The sequence below is a fragment of the Neofelis nebulosa genome, chromosome 7, assembly GCF_028018385.1.
Source record: "Neofelis nebulosa isolate mNeoNeb1 chromosome 7, mNeoNeb1.pri, whole genome shotgun sequence".
Classification (NCBI taxonomy): Eukaryota; Metazoa; Chordata; class Mammalia; order Carnivora; family Felidae; genus Neofelis; species Neofelis nebulosa.
In genome coordinates this window covers 46,163,943-46,184,867 of record NC_080788.1, presented here as the reverse complement: position 1 = coordinate 46,184,867, position 20,925 = coordinate 46,163,943, and the positions used below count along the sequence as shown (strand labels likewise).

General features: G+C 42.4%; 1 protein-coding gene across 1 annotated transcript in view; it reads right to left on the bottom strand.

The window, feature by feature from the left end:
* Positions 1-20,925, bottom strand: part of MYO1E (myosin IE) — a 215,141-nt gene that overhangs the window by 80,522 nt on the left and 113,694 nt on the right. The window contains exons 5-10 of the mRNA XM_058737549.1: positions 18,954-19,041; positions 15,168-15,257; positions 10,905-11,036; positions 8,828-8,962; positions 7,291-7,423; positions 980-1,176 (exon numbers count right to left, since the gene is read on the bottom strand). Coding sequence (XP_058593532.1) covers positions 980-1,176; positions 7,291-7,423; positions 8,828-8,962; positions 10,905-11,036; positions 15,168-15,257; positions 18,954-19,041 — 775 coding nt within the window. The remainder of the gene's footprint in view (positions 1-979; positions 1,177-7,290; positions 7,424-8,827; positions 8,963-10,904; positions 11,037-15,167; positions 15,258-18,953; positions 19,042-20,925) is intronic.

The window sequence follows — 20,925 nt, the reverse complement described above, 5'->3', positions numbered from 1 at the left end:
TACTTAGAATGGCATCTGGCACATGGTAAGGGCTACGTAAGTGTTTGCTATTACTATTCTACCATTTAGAGGCTATGGTGATTAAGAGACTGTCAATGGCAGTTCTATACTTCTGAAAGACTAATTTTCAGAATCTTTGATAGATAGATAGATAGAAGTATATGTGATTATGCCATTATAAAAACAGCTTGTGATAGTTCTAAAATATATCTAAAGTCTTTGACATGTTTCCCTTCAAAAGGTAGAACCTAATTCTCCTCCCCTTAACTGTGGGCTGTACTTAGTGACTTGCTTCCAATGAATAGAGTACGGCAGGGTGTCAATATTTCAGTCCAAGGTTACAAATTAAAAGATTTCTGGCTTCTTCTTTATTCTCTCTCTTAGATCACTCATTCTGGGGGAAACCAACTGCCATGTTGTGACAACCTTCAAACATCCCCAAAGAAGGCTCATGTAGCAGGGATGTGAGTCATCTTGCCAACAGCCATAGGAATGTACCATCTTGGAAGTAGATCTTCTGACTCTAGATGGAAGACTAGTAGCTCCAGTCAAGATCTTGACTTTAGCCTCGTCCCTGAATCAGAATCACCAAGCTAAGTCACTTCCTGCAGCAACTGTGACAGAATAAATGCTTATTGTTTTAAGCCACTAATTTTGGGCTGATGTGTAACATAGCAATATTTAACAAATACAGTATTCTAAAGCTTTAGGCTCGAAAGTCAACAAAGTTTCATGACCACGGGTCTCCCCTTTTTCTGTTCTATAGTTCTGGCTTTACTGAGTATTTTGTCCAGAAGAAGCTGCTACCATATTAGCATCTTGCTGGACAATTCTAGAAGTAAAAGTGGGATTCAGTGATCCCAGGGTAAAAGGATTACAGAGGAGTATGCATTATAATGGTTATAAGGAATAAGCCAAAACATGAAAACAAAGCCCTTAGTGATTTTTATAGCTAAAATGTGAACTTGTGATTACTTACATCTACCAAGAAATCAAAGACCCGGGCGTGCAGGGCCTTCGCAAGTGCATCCCTGGTGTAACAGGCCTGCTCCACATTGAGGGTCACGTGGATGGACTCCGACTTGCCTCCCCACTTACTATCCATCTGCCGGCTTGTGAGCTTCTCTTTCAACCGGTCCTGGTTTATCCCCAGGAGATAAGCAGGAAAAGCCAAAACTATAGAAAACAAAATAAAGCATGATTTCTTTCAGAATTTTAACAATTCACTTCACAAACATGTGCAGGCATCTGTGTGTGTGTGTGTGTGTGTGTGTGTGTGTGCGCGTGCGTGCATGTGCATGGGTACACATGTGCACATACAAGACACCATCATTGGCCCCCCAAAACTTTCACTCTACTGAAGACTGCTTATCAGCAGTCCCACACACATCCATCCACTTTGTTTTTCTCAATTGTTCTATTACATGAGTCAATTCCTATGATGACTGAAACTTCCAATGATACAAATCAGTGATCCAAGAAGGATGGCGAACCAATCTCCCCTACTGAGATCCCAGTTAAATGCCTAAAATGGACATCTTTCCAAGCTTGCAGCAAGGCAGCCCAGAAGGAACTAAATCAAGAGACATTTCTTTGGCTCCAAAAATTGTTTTCTTCCTTTCTGGTATGGTGTTTTCATAGCATCATTCCCAAAAATGTTGAAGCACCTGGTACATGGAACTAACAATTACAAGCAATCAGATATTTACTGAATGCTTACCACATGTAGTGTTACTAGAGAGGACAGAACACAAAATATTAAAAAATCTTGAAGACCCATCTAGATGAGGCCTGGACACTGTACCAAATTCAGAAGCTTACTAAAAGCTGAATATGTAATACAGGCAGACAATAAAGTCCTAGAGGAATTGAGAACAGGAAGCTGTTACAACTTGCTGGGGTAGTCAAGGAAGATGTGGGATTTGAGTGGGGCCTTAAAGGATGAACAGGATTGGGGCATCTGGGTGGCTCAGTCGGTTAAGCACCTGACTCTTGATTTCAGTTCAGGTCATGACCTCATGGTTCATGGGATCGATCCCTGCATCGGGCTTTGCGCTGACAACACAGAGCCTCCTTAGGATTCTCTCTCTCTTCCTCTCTCTATCCGCTCCCATCTCCCCTTCCCCCCCCCCCACCCCGCCCCCTGGGTCACAAACTCTCTCTCTCAAAATAAATTTTTTTAAAAAAGGATGAACAGGATTTGCACAGAAGCAGAGGAAGAGAGAGACGAGGGGAGGGCAATGGGACATGCACAGGTGTGGAAGCAGTGAGTTAGGACACACGGTCAAGGTGCAGCAAAGGGCCCAACATTGGCTACAGCTGAAAGTTAAGGTAGGTGATTACAAGGTCGGGGTGAATTCCGACAGGGGAGGTCCTTGAATGGTATATGAAATTTGGCCTGGAGTCAAAGGGGGCCTGGATGGCTTCTTGTGTGTGGGAGGGGGTGGTTTATAAGATTTCTCTGAGAGACGTGTCTGGAGCGAAATGGAGAGCATCGGTGTTATTCATGTCACAGCACACCCATCCCATCCTAAGGACATGTAGTAACATAGTTTTGGTCTTCGAATAGAAGAGCTAAATAGATGGCTTAGTAACTTATTTTAAGCCGTGGAACTTGCCAAGAGGAGGGCTCAGGATATAAATGGATTTTCTTGATTTCTGCTCAAAACACTGTAATGTGAATAACTGACACCATGCTGGGTCATGAAAGAATGCTCAGATTTTTTGTAGTATGAATGAAAGATTTTCATGGACACAAATCCAAACTCTAAACCTGGGTAGCAGTCTTCTTTTTCTGCATAAAACTGTATCAAAAGTTTCTGATAAAAGGATTTTTGTCAAAGACTTCATGATAATGCTCAAAAATCACAAGCCTCCCAATAAAGGATAATCTGAATTTCACAGATGGTGTTAGAATGAACGGGCTGACATTTTCAGTATATACCTTCCAATGATATTAAGTCAGTGAATGCATTTTGAAGAAGTGTAATGCCAGAACAAGGTATTTATTATCTATGCTAGCGTTCCACAGAAGTGCTCTGACTAGTAGAAGGGCTTCCTTTTACAAAGGGCACGTGAACAAGATCAAGTGCACTCATTTGCCAATGGCCATTTCCTTTAGTTTGGTTTTAATGTTAGCACATATGTTTAAGAATCTGGATGTGTCTTGGGAATGCAAGCTGGTGCAGCCACTCTGGAAAATAGTATGGAGGTTCCTCAAAAAACTAAAAATAGAACTACCCTACGACCCAGCAATTGCACGAATAGGCATTTATTCATGGGATACAGGTGTGCTGTTTCGAAGGGACACATGCACCCCCATGTTTATAGCAGCACTATCAGCAATAGCCAAAGTATGGAAAGAGCCCAAATGTCCATCGACGGATGAATAAAGGAGATATGGTATATATATATACAATGGAGTATTACTTGGCAATCAAAAAGAATGAAATCTTGCCATTTCCAAATACGTGGATGGAACTGGAGGGCATTATGCTAAGTGAAATTAGTCAGAGAAAGACAAAAATCATATGACTTCACTCATATGACTTTAAGAGACAAAACAGATGAACATAAGGGAAGGGAAACAAAAATAATATAAAAACAGGGAGGGGGACAAAACAGAAAAGACTCTTAAATATGGAAAACAAACTGAGGGCTACTGGAGGGGTTGTGGAAGGGGGGGTGGGCTAAATGGGTAAGGGGCACTAAGGAATCTATTCCTGAAATCATTGTTGCACTATATGCTAATTTGGGTATAAATTTTAAAAAATATAAAATAAAATTAAAAAAAAGAAATAAAAAAAAAAGAATCTGGATGTGTCTTCCACTAAAGTGAAACTTACCTTTGCACAGAGCAAGGACATAAGATGTCCATAATAACTCAGACTGGACACGTGCAGTGTTGGTGTGAGAACCAAGAGACATTTACTGAAGTGACATAGAAGAGGACTTTACTAAGGCAAAGCTACAATGTGGGTTATTATCACCACTGCCAGGCAGTTAGGCACATACATGCATCACTTAATAAAGCGGATATTATTAGCAATGGCCCCTCACTGTTTATGGTAACCACGCAGTGAATACCTTGATACAATGAATAATTAGCCTCTATTTGTATATTCTGTAAATATGGGCTTTTCCCAAGCCCCTAACCATGCTAAAATAGGGACACAATTCAAATACTTGGTAAAAATGTTTACGCCCTTATCTCTATGATCTCAACTAAAGAAATACAACACTAGGGGCTAAGTCCTCGGGTCCTTATCTGAGACTGAAAAAGAGACATGCTAACTTCCATGTCTCCCACTGCTTCTATTAGAAGAAGACAGGAGTGACCGACCACAGGCACTTGAAAAACAAGGCATGGAATCTGGCCAAGAATCAGAGCCACAAGCTTAGGGAGAGGAAATCTAGTACTTGCTTTGAAAAAAATCCATGCCATGTTTTTCAAATACAAGCTTTTATGGCCTTGTATTTTCTTCAGAGGCCTGCCCTGGTGCTGAAATCACAGGGCTGCTCATATTGACTGCCTTTGGGCTGTGAATTTCCATGAGGGTGTGTGCAGGTGTGGCTGGAGAAGAGCGTCAGTGCAGAAGCTTGGAGGCTGTGGGGAGGGAAGGAGGGTGGAGGCATCGATTAATTTCAAAAAGCTGATAATAACCCCGGTAATGTTCATCAGAGTTAGGTAGAACATAAAAGAACCTGCTAGGAAGCAATGTTTCAACGCATTTTGATAACGAAAACAGAGTTCTCTTATTGCATTAAAGTGTAAAGCAAAGTTCGATTTAATTTTTCTGTTTACATCTAAAGTACAGAGAAGATAAACTAAAAAGATGTAGCAAAACAAAATTCCGTTTTACAAATACAAAAGAAATGGCAAGGTAAATGTGGTCTGTCTTTGGTGGTGAAGTTCTCTGCTCTCTCTTTTTTTCTATCCCAAGTTTTTATTTAAATTCCAGTTAGTTAATACACAGTGTAATATTAGTTTCAGGTGTCGAATTTAGTGATTACTGTCCTTTCTAATCCATTAGTAAAAGGAGCGGGGCTGTCCCTTAGTACTTGCGGTAGTTTTTACATAGTAATTTTTTTCTTTCAACAAAATTCAAAGGTGATTGTCTTTGAAGGAAGACTTGTTTCCAAAAGCATGTCATCTTACTATAGAGGTTATAACAGACACACATGTGCCTAACGTGAGGTTTGTTTGACTTCTCAGCAGTGTACAGGTCTGACTCAGGAAATTCTATAGCTCCATTGGTCTAAGGTCAGGTTAACAGCAAAATCTGTCATCCCTGATGGCTGTTTTGCTTTATTAGGCAAGGAATCTTACCATTTTTTACTATAATAGCTGGAGAATGTCTGCTTTCTTCTGCTATAAGAACACGGGCTAACACTTCCCTCTAAAAATTTATTCCATGAGATATACTCAAACATGAGTTATTCACTTTAATGTGTTCCTTCAGTACTGTAATAGCATCAGTTCTAAAACCACCTTCACACCCACCAACAGATGCCTGATTCAATAAAAGTCTACGTAGCCAAACAACCGAATACTATGCAGCTAAAAAGGATGAAGCTCCTTAATGGACAGAATAATCTTCAGGATATAATAAGTGAACAAGCAACTGTAGAACATTACATTTAATGCTCCCATTAATGCACAAAAGTGAGAAGAATGGCCGAGTACAGTTGCTCTGAAAGGAATACAAGAGACTGGAAACCATGGTCCCCTCAAGAGAAGGGAACAAGTGGATGAGCAGAAGGGTAGGTGAGAGCACTGTGCTAGGTAATGACTCCTGTGAAGAAAGGTATACCAACTGAGCAGGAAACAAATTATCAGAAGGAGGGCCCAATTCTTTGTTAGATCTCTTCGGTCTCAAGCACAGCCTTTCCTGATCTCTGTCACTCCACCACCTCCAATCAGGGCACATGTCAAGGCAGCTGGTTGCCAATCCTGGGCCTTGCCCAGTTGGCTGAGGAGGCTACTTCCTCCGGACATCAATGTGCAATGAACCACTTCTTGGCTCAAGCATACGGGGGCATGCTTGCTGTGACAGAGTGGTTTTATTCTCCAGCATAAAGAAGTGATAAAAGAGTGTACTATCCAAGAAAGAGAAATTCAGTCTACTTCCCCAGCAACCACACTGTCAACGTTAAAAGGACAAGTGTTAATGACCCTCCTGGATACATATGCACATTTGTTAAATGTGATGGAAAACATACGTAAGTCTGGAAATATAGTTATTGTTATTAGGTCCTGTTTCTAGACTTTATGCACACCCATATATTTACTGTTTTCTACCCCGCTCCCTTTCCTGGTCAACATGATTCATCTTTCTCTTTATCGGATAGACATCAGAAGTCAGCAGAACTTCCCTCTTTTATCACAAAAGAAAACAAAGATATAAAACAAGGACCTTATTTGGAATGGAAATAGCCTCCCTGCGTTGTCAGCAATGAGTGGGATACTATTTATTGCTAAGCATCTAAATTTATCTCCCTGGAAGAATGCTGAGAAAGGAAGAAATGTCCTCCTGGGTGGCTGACGGCTGTGTGGGTTCTGAGAGCCGCCTGGAGAGCCAGCTGATGCCTCAGAGGCTGAAGTCACCCAACATGGTGCTTGTGGCCAACTGTGGCATGCACAACCAATAATGTGTCTCTGCGGGAGGGACCGACCTCTCAAAGAGTAAACACGATCATTCAGGTCTTCAGGCTTCTGACTACCACAGAGGTGACCATGAAAGATGATCTCAGGAATATCGACACAACAGCCAATGCCCCTGCCCCCTGCTTTTTTTCCCCTGTTTTCAGAATCCAATCTAAACCAACCCACAGGTGAGCTCAATCTGTGAGCTTTCCTTATTGACATATACCTGATCATTTGCTCTTTGGGACCTTTAGGTGGAGGTAGACCCTCAAGGCCAGTTATTAGGAGACAAATCTTTTGGATTATTTAGCTATTAACTCTAATCTTCATTAAAATCTCACTTTAGTTTTAAACCTAGATGTAAAATTCTGCCAGACTCCCCCAAGGGTGATGGTAAACTGAAACGGAAATGATCTCATGAATGGTCTACTGGTGTGGGACATGGTGAGGAGGGCAGGTGCACAGGAGAGGCCCAGACTCTCTTAAGCCCATTTGCTCTGTCTCAGCAGGACACAAGACTCCTCATCTTTTCCCTAAATCCTCGGCTGACACCTTAGCAAAAGGAAAACGGCAGGCAGCTTCTGACGGAAGCTAACTGATTGTTCACCCACATTCAACCGCCGTCCAATGCCGGAGCTACTCACACTCCTCACTCTCCACAGCCGCATAATTGCCAACTTCCTTGAAGCTGATGTTCCCCAGGTGGAGGACCCCTGCCACTATCTGTAGGACCAGCGTCTGCTCCTCGGCAAAGATCCCGATCACGTTCATCGCGTGCTGGGAGAGAAAAGAGAAATGATCCAGATGAGCTGGTCGCCAGCTTTGTAAGCATGTGATAAAGAAGCCAGAGCTGAGATTGAGTTGTGTAGAGTCACACGGGGCTTGGCTGGCAGTGGCAGCTGGAAGGCCTTGTAGGACACCGTCACTGACCGACACACTCACATGAGAAGTCTGAGTCGTGTTGGAAAGGTAGTTCTGTCTTTAGATCCAGTACATGATCCCCCGGGGGTAAGGGCAGGAGAGCTCCAGGAGCAAAGATACACACAGGGAGCAGCAGCTATACCCCACAGTCACCAACCTGTCCTTGTCTCCTGTGGAGCCCTTGATGCCACCCACCTCTCTCCAAGGGCACCAATGTCCCCTTTCCAGCTACTCCAAGGAGACCTTGGAGACCTTTCGCCTCACCAGGAGGGCTGAGCATAGACTGTGCTCGCGAAAGGATCTTGATTATAAATCTCCAGCAAATCAAATAAAAGCGTTGTTAGGAAAGTTTTGTTTCTCAGGTTTGTTAAATTAAGTAAAAACAGCCAAAATGCCGAGACTTATTTGTCGGAGTCCTAAGAGAACAATACGCTAGGACCAATGAGGCCTCTCATCTGCATTTCTTCTCCCAGCTCCTTTGAGGTCATCTGGCCCCTTGATGCTGTCTTCATTCCTGCACCTGCCTGAGCAGCCTGCCCCCTCCAAACAGCTCCCCTCCAACTGCACCCTGACTTGCCCTGTTGGGGTCCCCATCTTGCACCTGGGTCTGGGCTGAGGGATGGGCCTAGCAGAAAGCTGACTCAAAAGGCAGAGGTGGTGTGGTTCTTTGAGGTTCTTTTGGGTGAACACCCCAGCTCCAGAAAGTTCTAGATTGACTTATTAACTTGTTTCCCTGAAGATGTGACCCCTCAGTGGTGTAGCTAATTTCATACTTCGTATCACAACATGCACCCAGAGTGAAGGACATGGAGTTAGAGGGTCGCCCTCTGATCGTTCAGTGCAGGGGTGAAGGGAGAGCACTGGACCAGCCCCTGAAGGTGTTGGAAAAGATCAGAAGGGTGGTCTTTGCTTCACCTGTCTGAGGAAACAGCTCAGCAACTGCATAAGCTCTAGGCAAACAGGGATGGTAAATCTATTACCTGCAACAGTGCTTACCAATTCATCAGAGCACCTGCCGGGGGAGGGGAATGAGGGATTCACGTTTTTTTATCCATTTCAACTTATTAAGTGGTCCTCTGGCACCTGGGCACATGGCTATCGAATGGTGCTTAAGCGTGTTTAAGGAAATGCAATGCTTATGGCAGGATGAGGTGGAAATTCCATGCTGCTCTTTGCTTGGTTCACCCTCCCTGCCCTTTCTACCACAGGCAACACTGGGTCCGGAGAGTCCATCCTGCCTGGCCCCGTGCCAGCACTTACCAGCGTTTCCTGAAATTCCCGCCTGTCGTCAATGTCATCCACCTGGTAGGACCCAGAGAGGTTCAGGTAGCAGTAGTAGTCCATGCTGGTGATGCCGAGGCTGTGTTTCTGCTCTTCCGAGGCGCCCTCGATGAGCTGGAGCAAGAGGAAGGGGGGGGGGGTGTAGTGTGGCCCACCACCCAGAAGCACCAGAGGCAGCACTCCAGAGCCCAGGTAGTGTGCACTTTCTGACCCCGCCTTCTAAAATAATGGGTTTCAGGATAGCTGCTCCCCTTGCAGTAGCCCCAGATCATCTCTGCAAGTTCTAATTCTCAACTCTGGTAAGACCCGCAAGAGCTGAGAATTTCCCCTTGTCCAATAAAGAGAACCACAGTGCGGCGCTCGCGAGACCCTCAGAAGAGTGGAAGAGAAGCCAGATTGTAATTATTTCGTTCCTACTCAACTTGCTTATGGCTTTATAAAGTGCGGCTGCCCCTCTATGCTTCTCTCTGCAGGACGCAGAGAAAACAGCAGCCCCGGGTCCCGCTCCCTGCCATTCTGAGACCTCCTAACCAGTGCGCTGTCCCACAGCTTTCTGTTCCATCTCTGACCCTTGCCTTAGGTCTGAGCAAGACCGTCTTAAAGGGCTCCCATCTGTGGTGTGCTAGAAAAATATTCAATAATCAACTCTAGGGGAGAAAAATGGATGTGGAGTGTTTGCCGATTGTCATGGTGTGAATACTACCACGACTGATTTCAAACTCCCAAGAAAATACCACTGAAGGAGGAAGTGGGGAGAGAGGCACACGGCCCGTGCAAGCTCACTCCAGCAACTGCCAGCTCCAATCCTCCAGGATTTAGGAAAACAGAGATAACCCAGCCACACTTCTGCATCTTGGTCAGGTTCCTCGACATGTCCTCTCAGCTCCACGCCCCGAGAGGATGGAACCTCACGTCCATTACAGATAAGTTCTAGGTCACCCATAACATCAGGGTCCCTTAGCTTTCCTCCGTCTCCTCAAAAGAGCTTTGTGTCACCCCCTTCCTAGTTTTCCCCTTCTGTTTCTCCCCCCCATTCACACCACACTGCCCTTCATTTGCATCTTCACCCCCCCTTCTCAAGTCTCTTCCATCTACAGACACGTGCTGCTCTTTGCCTTTCCTTGCCTCTGAACTTCTGCAAGTCGCAGAATCTACTTCCTCATCACGCGCCAGCCACCTGGAAGAATGAAGTGCCATCATCTGAGACAGCTGTCGAATTGAAAAGACTGTGTTTGAGCTCCCAACACAGTTTAACTTCCTTCTAATCCAGCAATCTTCAAACGGTAACAAAGTAAAACTAACACAAAAAAGACCCGCAGGTCTTTCTTCGAAGAAGTTCTGAGCTGGGCCCCCAATGCATATGCTAATATATAAGCCCATACATAAAGAAATTGTTTTGGATATCATTATATTTCTTAAATACTTAAAAACATTTTTTTTTAAAGTAGTTGAATCTGAGGATTCCTGAAACCTTGGGACACAATCTAAAAGCACCCCGCACACTGCTTTAGCACCAGACTCTGTGGCCGTTCTGGGCACCCAAGTCAAAACTTGGTGACCTGGGATTAAAGATCCTTAGTCTTTCCTCTGACAGCTCCCCTCCGGGAGACTTCCACCCTTGCCACCTACCTGGTTGAGGCCCGGCCATCACCTCCATAGTTTTGTTCGGGCCACCTGACTTGCCCAAGCAGCCTCCCCACCATGTTCCCCTATGTGCCCTTAATAACTCTCCTTAGCATCTCAGCCATAGCTCCCCGCGTGAATTCCTGTCTGGCAAAGAACCCAGCACTCCTACTTTTGTTTTGAAGTGATAGTAACACTGTCTTGAATATTTAACTTTTGGGAAATTTTTGTCATCTCTCCTCAAGAACTTACTCTCTTTGCGGGTAGGGACATTCTCATAATTTTTTGCACATTGACTTATACCTACTATAGTAATAAATACTCCTCGGCTTCACAGACTAGATTGTCTAAACCTGAGATCTGAGAGAAAAAAAAATCTTTTTAATGTGCAGAAGGAATAAGGAAATAGGAAAGAAAAAATATAAAGGAAAACCTGGTAAAATATGTGAAAACTCCTCTCTCCAGGATTCCTCATCACCACCCTGGATTTTTCCAGAAGGAAGTTGGAGATCTTTCCACCATCTGGTTCCCCACCTGGACTGAACTGGATTTCAAAGTATTTTCCCTGTAAGAAAGTTGGAGACTTCCTTCAATGGTTGGTGAACAGAAACATGATGTTCCAAATAGGCTTTCAATACAGTATATAATTCAAGGAAATTCATTAATGAAAGATACGTTCTGAATGATTCCCAGTTCTGGTCTAGACTTCCTCACTTCTTCCTATCAGACAATAACCAGGGCTTTCGTCCAGTCACACGATTCTGTATTGAGAGAGAGAATCTATCGTTCCAGCCCGACTAAATAAGGATATGCTGAATTCCTTGCCCATTTTCCCCAGTGGGTGCTTGCCTGTGAAGCCGGAAGCGGTAAAGAATGGGACAGAAAATCTCAAGGTTCCCTTGATCTAACGAGAGCGAACTCTATCAGCCTCTTTCAGGGGAGGCAAATTTTCCCTCTGCCAGACTTATTTTCATGGCTTTGGGCAAAAGTCATCACTTCTCCTTTTGGATCATCTAACATTCTTGTATAAAATAAAAACACTTGATTATAAATCAAGTTCTTTGCAGCTAGTTGCAGGTGTGGAGATTTTTGTTACTGTTGTTGTTAATTATTTCCTTTTAAATTACTGCTGGTAGGGAACAAAGGAGAAGAAAGCCCTGGAATTTAGCCGGGTAAGGTGTCTAGATTGTTAAGTAAATGGCATTATTTTTCTCACTAGAATCTGGTTTCTCTCCCAACCTCAGAAAGGGCCAGGAGGGTAAATGCAAACGAAACAAAAGATGAGAAGGTGGGTGTGAGGGAGTGTGGTGTTAGGAGTCCCTAACAAGAGACCAAAAGTTCAGCCTAGAATCAAACCGGAGAGCATGCCCCGCCTAACTGCATTTAATATTTTTAAATGTTATTATTTTTAAAACACTGAATACATTTTAAATGTGTATGCTGGTTGAATCCACCCATTTCAGGGCTGGTTCCTGCCAGGTCACAAGTCTGGGACCAGAACTGTAAACTCATTAAAAACAAGAAAAGCGCCCTGTTTCCTGTTGCCTCCAGCATCTACTACCTGCTGTGTCCTGTGAAGTCACTTGACAATTCCAGGTATCAGAGAGACTACAAAACAAGGCCCTCTAACTGTCTATTTGTCTTATTCTGATGACTCCTCCCCCAGCCTCTCCCCCAAAGAAACACAAAAACAAACACTTAGAAACACCGGAAAGAGACAAGGCCACAAGCCACTGTGATCCCGAATCACAGTGGTTCCTGAGAAACGCTTGCTGAACAAGGTTCCCCGTTCTTCCTATTATGAGGACTATCCTTCACCGTCTTTTCCTTTGGGCATGTTTTAGAGGGATTACATCAGTGTTTGTTGGTGCACACCTGCATCGGGCTCTGTGCTGAAAGTCCAGAGCCTGGAGCCTGCTCCGGATTCTGTGTCTCCCTCTGTCTCTGCCCCCCTTCCCCACTCATGCTCTGTCTCTGTCTCTGTCTTTCTCAAAAATAAACATTTTTAAAAAGTGCAAGATGCTGGATGAATTAGTTTTGTTTGTTGTATTTTCGGTTCTGGCAGGTTGGCCGATGTCCTTGATTAGAGTTGATCAACATCCCCAATTCAGGCCTAACTTAAGAAACAAAAGCCTCCCGACTTTGTGGGAGACACTGGAAAGTAGGGCAGGATACCATCCATGTAAGAGAAAGGCAAAAGAGTTTGGTACCATTTTTTAAAAGTTCCCTTAGGAGTCACAAAAAACACAAAAAACAAAACTAAGGAAGTATTTAAAGGAAGCTGAAGGAAGGGCGCGTGGGTGGCTCAGCTGGTTGAGCATCCGACTTCGGCTCAGGTTATGATCTCACAGTTCATGGGTTCAAGCCCCACATTGGGCTCTGTGCTGACAGCTCAGAGCCTGGAGCCTGCTTCAGATTCTGTGTCTCCCTCTCTCTCTCTCTGCATCTCCCTACTCATGCTCTCTCTCTCTCAAAAGTAAATATTTTAAAAAAGGAATAATAAATAAAATGAAATAAAAATGGGACTGTATTATAAATTTTGTTCTATAACCTGTTTTTAAAAGTTAACAATATATTTTGGATATCTTTTTAAATAAATCATTCTTGGGGCACCTGGGTGGCTCAGTTGGTTGAGTGTCCGACTTTAGCTCAGGTCATGATCTCATGGTTCATGAGTTTGAGCCCTGCGTTGGGCTCTGTGCTGACAGCTCAGAGCCTGGAGCCTGCTTCTGATTCTATGTCCCCATCTCTCTCTGCCCCAACCCTGTTTGTGCTCTGTCTCTGTCTTTCAAAAATGAAAAAACATAAAAAAATATTTAAATAAATCATTCTTAACAAGAAACTTAGATATTATATCTTTAAAGTATTCTTAGGTCAAAGAAAACAAGCATTTTAAATTTTGATAAAAATTGCCAAACTGCTCTCATGGGAGAATATTTAGGCTTCAACCAATAGTGTCTTTTCACTAGGATTATCAATCTCCTTAATGTGTGCCCATCTGAGAGACAGAAAATGATATATGGTTTTAATTTACATTCCTTTCATTATTCATGGAAGCATCTTTTGATGCCCCATCAGACATTAATCTGTGTGTGTGTGTGTGTGTGTGTGTGTGTGTGTGCGTGTACTTGTGACAAAAAGCCACACTTACAAAGAAATGAGTATTTGGCCAACAACTTTGATTTATGTAGATTTTATATCTTATCTCAACCATAGATTATGTCTGGCAGAAATTGCGCATCCATACTCTTTCTCATCTTTCCATCACGGTTCTACAAAATTTTATAATCAGAAAACTAATAAAGGCTGGATATTTTTGCTTTGTTTTGTTTTACAAAAAAATGACTGATGTATCCTTTTGTCCAAGGATTAAGTATAGTTTATATTGGGGAAAAAAATAAAAATATCGATGCAATTATTCTTTTCCTCTCGAAGGAAGGCAAAGAGTAGGGGATGGATAGCTAGAGAGTTAAAGTTGGTCAAGTGCATTTTTACAAGGCAGACGGAGACTGACAATTAGGAAAAAAAGGTCATGTGGAAAATTCATTCACATTTTTCTTCACATTTCATTATCTAGAAACTTCTTCAAGATAACACAACCTAGGCATTGAGCAGAAAAATTTGAGGGGTGAACAAATGAGTAAATAGTCTGAATAATATTGAACGGCAACGAAAGTGAGGGCAGTTCCGGCAGATATAACTCAGCAGGGAATTTAACAATCACTGCATGAGAACTTAGTAAGAATTCTCTTGGAAATAGAAGCTTCCTTCCAAAATAGAAGGGTGAAAAAGAAATTGTTTTTCTCCAAAATTCCCACTATTTATTTTAAAATGGTCCTGAATCGGCCTCACAGATGGCTCCTTAAATGCTTTACTGCCAGACATAATCTATGGTTGAGATAAGATATAAGATCTACATAAATCAAAGATGCTGGCCAAATACTCATTTCTTTGTAAGTGTGGCTTTTTGTCAAGGAGAGTATATTCATATTCATCCTTGCCAGCTTTCCAATTCACCCCTTCAGGAGACACTCAGGCAGAAAAATGCCTACATGGGCATTTGTGACAATGCATTTGGCTGGCATTTTCATTCTCTTGGGTAAGTGGACCAGTTAGGAGGCTGTCTGACAGGTCAATCCAGTTGCTTTTAGATGTTATCATGTTATATGAATATATCTAAAACAAATCACCAAGCTTCAAGGGGTGGGGAGACAGCTGGCTCACTCTGGCTGACAGAGAGGAGGAGGGTTCTCTCCAAGGTGCAAGATCGAAGTGTCTGCGCCTTTCCATGTTCACAGCCCAAGTTCCGTGAAGCAAAAGCAAGGCAATAAGACCTGCAAATCTAGTCGACTCATTTATTTGCCTGAGAAAGAAGGTCTTTTCTCCAAGGCACAAAGAAAACTCCTCCGGGACCCAAACTGACACTTTCATCAATTTTTATTTTCTCTAGTAAGGGAACTCAAGTTGAGAACTGTTTTCAAAAATTATCTTATATCCCGAGGCTCAAAAATAACCTCAGTTAAAGGGCAAATGGAAGCCTGACGGCACAGGCTGATAGAAAAGGAAGAAAGGATTGAAAAGGCAGCCTCCTGACGATATGTGAAAAGCTCCCATTTCCTTGGGGATGCCAGACTTAAATCGGGAATATCAACATCATCAATCAGGTGACATTTTCTGAAAAAGGGAAGAGACTTACAAATCGGCTGGAGTTGTTGTTCCGGACGGTCTTGGCATTCCCAAAGGCCTCCAGCAGCGGGTTGGACTGCAGGATAATGTCCTTGACGTGCTGTCACAGCAAACAGGCCAGAGGTTAGGAAGGTGCAAGCACCAGCCACACACCATGTAGCCAAACTCCCTGAGGGCGTGGTTTCTGAAAGCAATGAGGTGAGGCCTCGAATCTACATGTTCCTGGGGTTTCTTGAGGATTTTGCTTTCTTCTCAACAGACCTCAACCAGCTTGTGTGCTCTTGTCTTCCAACTCCCTTGATGCATGATTCTCTGGAGCCAGGGAGCCACCAGTAAAACAGGATCTACAGATGTCCCGGGACTGGGTGTCCAAACTGGACGCTGTAGCTTGACCCTATACTCACAGGCATGGTGGCAGTCACAGCAGGAAGGAGAGGGAAGTAGGAAGGGGCATCTCCTCGCCACGCTGATCAGCCTTTACTGTCCTTCTCTCTCCCCCACCCAACTTCTCCACGTGCCTATTGCATGCCCATCTCCACCCTCTTCGTGGCAAGGGAGAGGTGGCTTAAGGGAAATGAAATAGTTTCTGCTCCCCAGGCAAGGTTGTGGGAACATAGTCTGGTGCTTCCCAAACTCCATGTGTGAATCACCAAGGGATCTTGTTGAAAGGCAGATGCAGATTCAGTAGGTCTGAGGCACAGCCTGAGAATCTGCATTCTTAACCAGCTACCTGGTGCTTCTGGTTTGGCCAGCAGGAAGCCACATTTCGAGCAGCAAGGGCCAACGCTGGATTGTATGGAACAATTCCTGGCCTACTAGAGGGGGAGAATTTGGTTTTCAAACATCCCACTTCCGTGCCAGACTGAAAAGTGTGCAAAACACTCCATGGGCAAGACAGCTCAACAGATAGGAGTTGATGTTGGAGAGGTCTTTCAACAAGTGAGTCATTCCTTGTACTTCTAATTATTCACATGCTACGGTTAAACATGTTCCAGAAATAACAAGTCTTTGGTCCGCGCTCTTTAGCTACTGACTAATTTCAAGCCAAGAGCTCTGTATCATTGTCCTCATAGGAAAACAGGAAGAGAAAAGTCAACATTAAAAGTCTGCAGTCTGGTCGCTAGGTCGTGGTCTGCAGCAGATAGGACTAGATGAAGGGACAAACTACTAATTAACTATGTAACAGCTGAAGTGTTCCTTTGGCCCCCAACCTTAACATTCAGAGGAAGATCGAGAACAGGAATTTCACTAACTGGGACATGTCATTAGCAATGGCGCCAAAGGCAAATTCTGACTGGTTCCTCCATGGGGTCAAGTTCAAAGCTTAGAAACATCTTCCAAGCTTCCTACTCTCCTTTAACAACTCATGGATTTATACAAATGGTGCTTTCTTTGTAAAGTTAATTTGGACTTTGTGGCTCTTCATTAATCTTTTATATCTGTTGTTTGATACCATTTATCAACACTCAGCTTCTCAAAGAGGTAGAACAAAACAAAGGCTCTTCCTTGTCTCTGCCCTTCTTTAATTACTGACTTTTAACCTCAGTTAAACGTCCTTATGCATGTATCGACACATCATCCATCCATTAAGATGTCCCACAGAATTTTGTGGCCTGGGGTCAGCATATTGGGGAAAAGACAAAGAACAAATTAATATAAAGGTGCAGACCACCCACAAAACAGCATCCCGAGTTTCTGTCTTCATGTCAACCTTCTGGGGCTAGGGTATGGTCACATGAATGGAGATAATCAAATGGCAACACACCATCCCAGGTCCTTGAATCGCATTGACTGTCCAATATGGAAGCCATGAGCCACACGTTGCATTAAGTTGCAAGAAGGCTAGTCCCAACGGAGATACTCAGTGTAGATTACACACTGGATTTCAAAGATTTAATATCAGAAAGAATGTAAAATATTTCATTAGGTTTTTGTTACAGATTATATGCTGAAATGGTAATGTTTGGGATATTTTAAATACAATATATTTTTAAAATTACTTTCATAGGCTTCTTTTTACCTTTTTAAAAATGTAAAAGTGCTTCATTTACAATGCAAATTTTAAATTAGGTATGTGATTTGTGCCATCTTGCCACTGGACAGGGCTACTCTACATCTGCTTTCATTCAGTGAAAGAGACCACTCTAAGACCCTTTCTCTCTGTGAAAGGAATGTTGGATGCTGCCATAAGCTTTCTGACCCACTGGGACATAACAGAGCTTCATTTAATTAGCAGACAGAACCATGGTAAAGAGAATTCAATGTATCTTTTTAAAGTCTACAGATGATTGCAGCAATAATATCACTTATTAAATGATGCTGATTTTTTTAATTTATTAAGTTAGCTAACATACAGTGTAGTCTTGGCTTCAGAAGTAGGTTCCAGTGATTCATCACTTACATATAACAATGATTCTAATCAAAAAATTAATCTTTATGGTGAAATCTACCTGGGAGCATGAGGTCTAATAAAAAAAAAAAAAATGTTTCTAGCGGTCCGTGCCAGTGATGACCACTATGGGTTTGGGCAGTCCCTGTGGACCCTCGCCTACCTTCTCCATCATCCATTGCCCATTCCTGCTGATCCTGATTCTGCTCCCATGATGAGTGAAACTAAAGACAGATGAAGCTGCATCTATCTTCTTCATACTGTACTCTCAAGTGTCCTGCTTCTCTGCCCATATCCCGTTCCCCTCCTTTTGTGTTTTTTTTTTTTTCATGTTTCAAATGTCCTCATTTTCTGGATCTCCCTGCTTTCCTAATGTTCCTCTCTGATCCTTCCTTCTTCCTTAGTCTTTCCCTCCCCCTTCTCTATTTTAAGATTTTTGTAAATTTCTTGAATTGAAAATGTAGTCACCTAGTTCAAATAATAAAAGTTTCAAAAGGATATTGGGGAGAGTGTGCCCTTCCCCCAGTCTCCCAGTTTCCCTCCCTGAAGAACTTATTATCAGCTTCTTATATATCCTTCCAGAAGTATGTTACACATATCCAAACAAATAGGGAAATATGTTCTCTTTTTCTTCTCAGATGGCAACACATGACACACAATGTTCTAAATCTTGCTTTTTGCAATATATCATTATCTTGGAGATCATTCCCTATCAGTCTATGAAGCTTCATTTTTAAGGCTGTCTCATAATTCTACTCTATTATGAGCCATGAATTATTTCACCAGTCTCCGACTGATGAACATTCAAATGGTTTCCAGTCTTTGACATTACTAAAAAATGCCATACCAAATAACTGCTATCATTTTGCATGTATTTCAGCACATCTAAAGGATACATTCTCTTAAGCAGAATTGATGAGTCAAAGGGCCCATACACATATAGCTGATAGATTTTGCTGAAACGCCCTCCACTAAGAGTATACGAGCTCATGATCCTACCACAATGTATAAGAAAGACTGTGTTCCTGTATTTTTACCAAGAGTGTTCAAAACACTACAAGATTTTTGCCATTCTGACAGTTAAATAGTTTTTGTGAAGTTTCAATTTGCACTGCCCTTATTATCCTGAGGGTGAGCATATTTCATATTTTCATGTTTTATGAGCTGTCTTTCACACCCGTTATTTCCTTTTTGGATTTTTGACCCTTTTTATTGATTTGCAAGAGCTCATTATATATTAGCTATCTCCATCCCATGTTATTTCTTTGCTGATTTCAAGGTTCTCGGTTATAGAACCTGTGTCTTTTCTGTGGGAAAAAAAAAATTCTTGTTTTTTAAACAAGCCAGTGGAGACTTTCATATTTCACATAATACAGGGCTTCAAAACAGCCCCCATCACTAACTCACCTGGACTTTGGGACCTCCTCCAGATACTCTGGAGATGTAACTCATGATGTATTTGGCAGCCACTGTCTTCCCAGCACCACTTTCACCACTGAGCAAAGAAAGACAAAAATACCACCCGTGAAGGGGATCACAACCAGTTCCCTCCCCCAACAAAACAAAAACAAAAAAGAAAGCAAACATGAAGGAATTCAGTAATAAATGCACAATATTGGTTGAGAAAGGCAAATCCCAGCAGGTTGCTCCCTGACTTGTCTGAGTGATATTAACATGTTTTGAGGACCCAGGTCTTGATAATGGCCATGTCCAGAAGAGACGATCAGGCCTTCTAAGTGCCTGTGAACAAAGAACATGCTTAGGGACACTTTGGGATATCAGAAGGATGGAATATTCTACAGAAATTACAACTGACATAAAGATGATAAACTTATGGAAAAAAGCACATAAAGTAATGTTAAGTGAAATAAATCAGATATACAAATGATATATGAACACATGAAAACACGTAAAAGAAAAAATACATAAGAAAAGAAAAGACTAGAACTACCACAAAATATTAGCAGAGGTTTTGGTAAAGGAAAAGATACTGTGGAAGACTCCTTTCTCTCATTATTTTCCAAACTTTTGGTAATGCATATTATTACTTCTGTAATTAAAAAAAAAAAAAAAAAGGAAAACGTAGGCACTCTCAGGTTTCAAACGATGTGTCTTGAACTGATGCAAGCAACTTTATTTTAGAAGTTCTAAAATTAAACAATGAGGCAATATTAATCACATCCTGCATAACAAAGACTACCTTCCGTTTTGGTGGCCTTACTGCATGGGGAAACCCTTTTGTTAACAGTGTATAGTCTGCTCTTGAAAATACCCGTTCTTCCTTCAAAATCCCCTCGAATCGATGATGACCTCAACTCAAAACCCGCTGAAGTCAGTCAGATTTCTCCTCTCTCTATTGGTTGCCTCTGTGTTACCATGATAGAATTAATTAACGGAGGGCAGATCATGTAAAATAATGGTGAAGGCTAGTATGAGAACTTCAAGCTGCTAAGAGTTCAGGAGACACTATTTTTGTTTGTTCTTGGTGATCAAGAATTTCGGGGTACAGAGCAAATGTTTGTCTATGAACACCCAACCTCAAGAACTATTATCAATTGCCCGGTTACTCAAGAAGAGGGGCAATGTCCGCTTAGGGTCCATCCAAGCTAGGTGACCCCTTACCTTCAAAAAGAAACTGAAATTTGGAAATAATTGGATATATTGAAACAAAACAAACACAAAGAGGATTAAGGTAGCCATCAGAGGAAAATTCAGAAGTTAGTTGAATTTCCTTGACCTCATACATGTTTAATTAGAGAGATTATAGGGAAGAATGTGGGAACTCTTCGAGCGTCTCTAAAGGTCTGAACCCACCAATACAACTCCCACCATTCACCATCCCAGTACTCAGTTCCCGGCTTGCAGGTCACATGATGAGGGAAACCAAACTGAAATTCCCTGAGGTGTGGCGGCAGGTAGAAAACCAGAAAGTCTGGGATGAAACGTCACGCTGTTTGCAGAGGACATGCTTACTCGCAGGCACAAGGAGGGGTAGTAAATATTTCAGTTTCAACAAGAAAATGATCTGTTTCAATGGTCCACGTAATCAAGTGATTTACATGCTAGATCCAGGGTCAAATCATGCACTCTTGCTCATCTGAAGCATATGTTTTGTCAACAAACGAAACTCCATTTTATAATGTTGCAAATAATGTGAACATTCAAGGATATTGTAAAGCCCAAGAGAGCAAAGGTACAACCACCCAATCTAATACAACACAGACATTTAAAATAATTAGAGGGGCTCCTGGGTGGCTCAGTCAGTTAAGCATCTGACTTCAACTTCGGCTTGAGTCATGATCTCACAGTTCATGAGTTCGAGCCCCAGGTCAGGCCCTGTGCTGACAGCTTCAGATTCTGTGTCTCACTCTCATTCTGC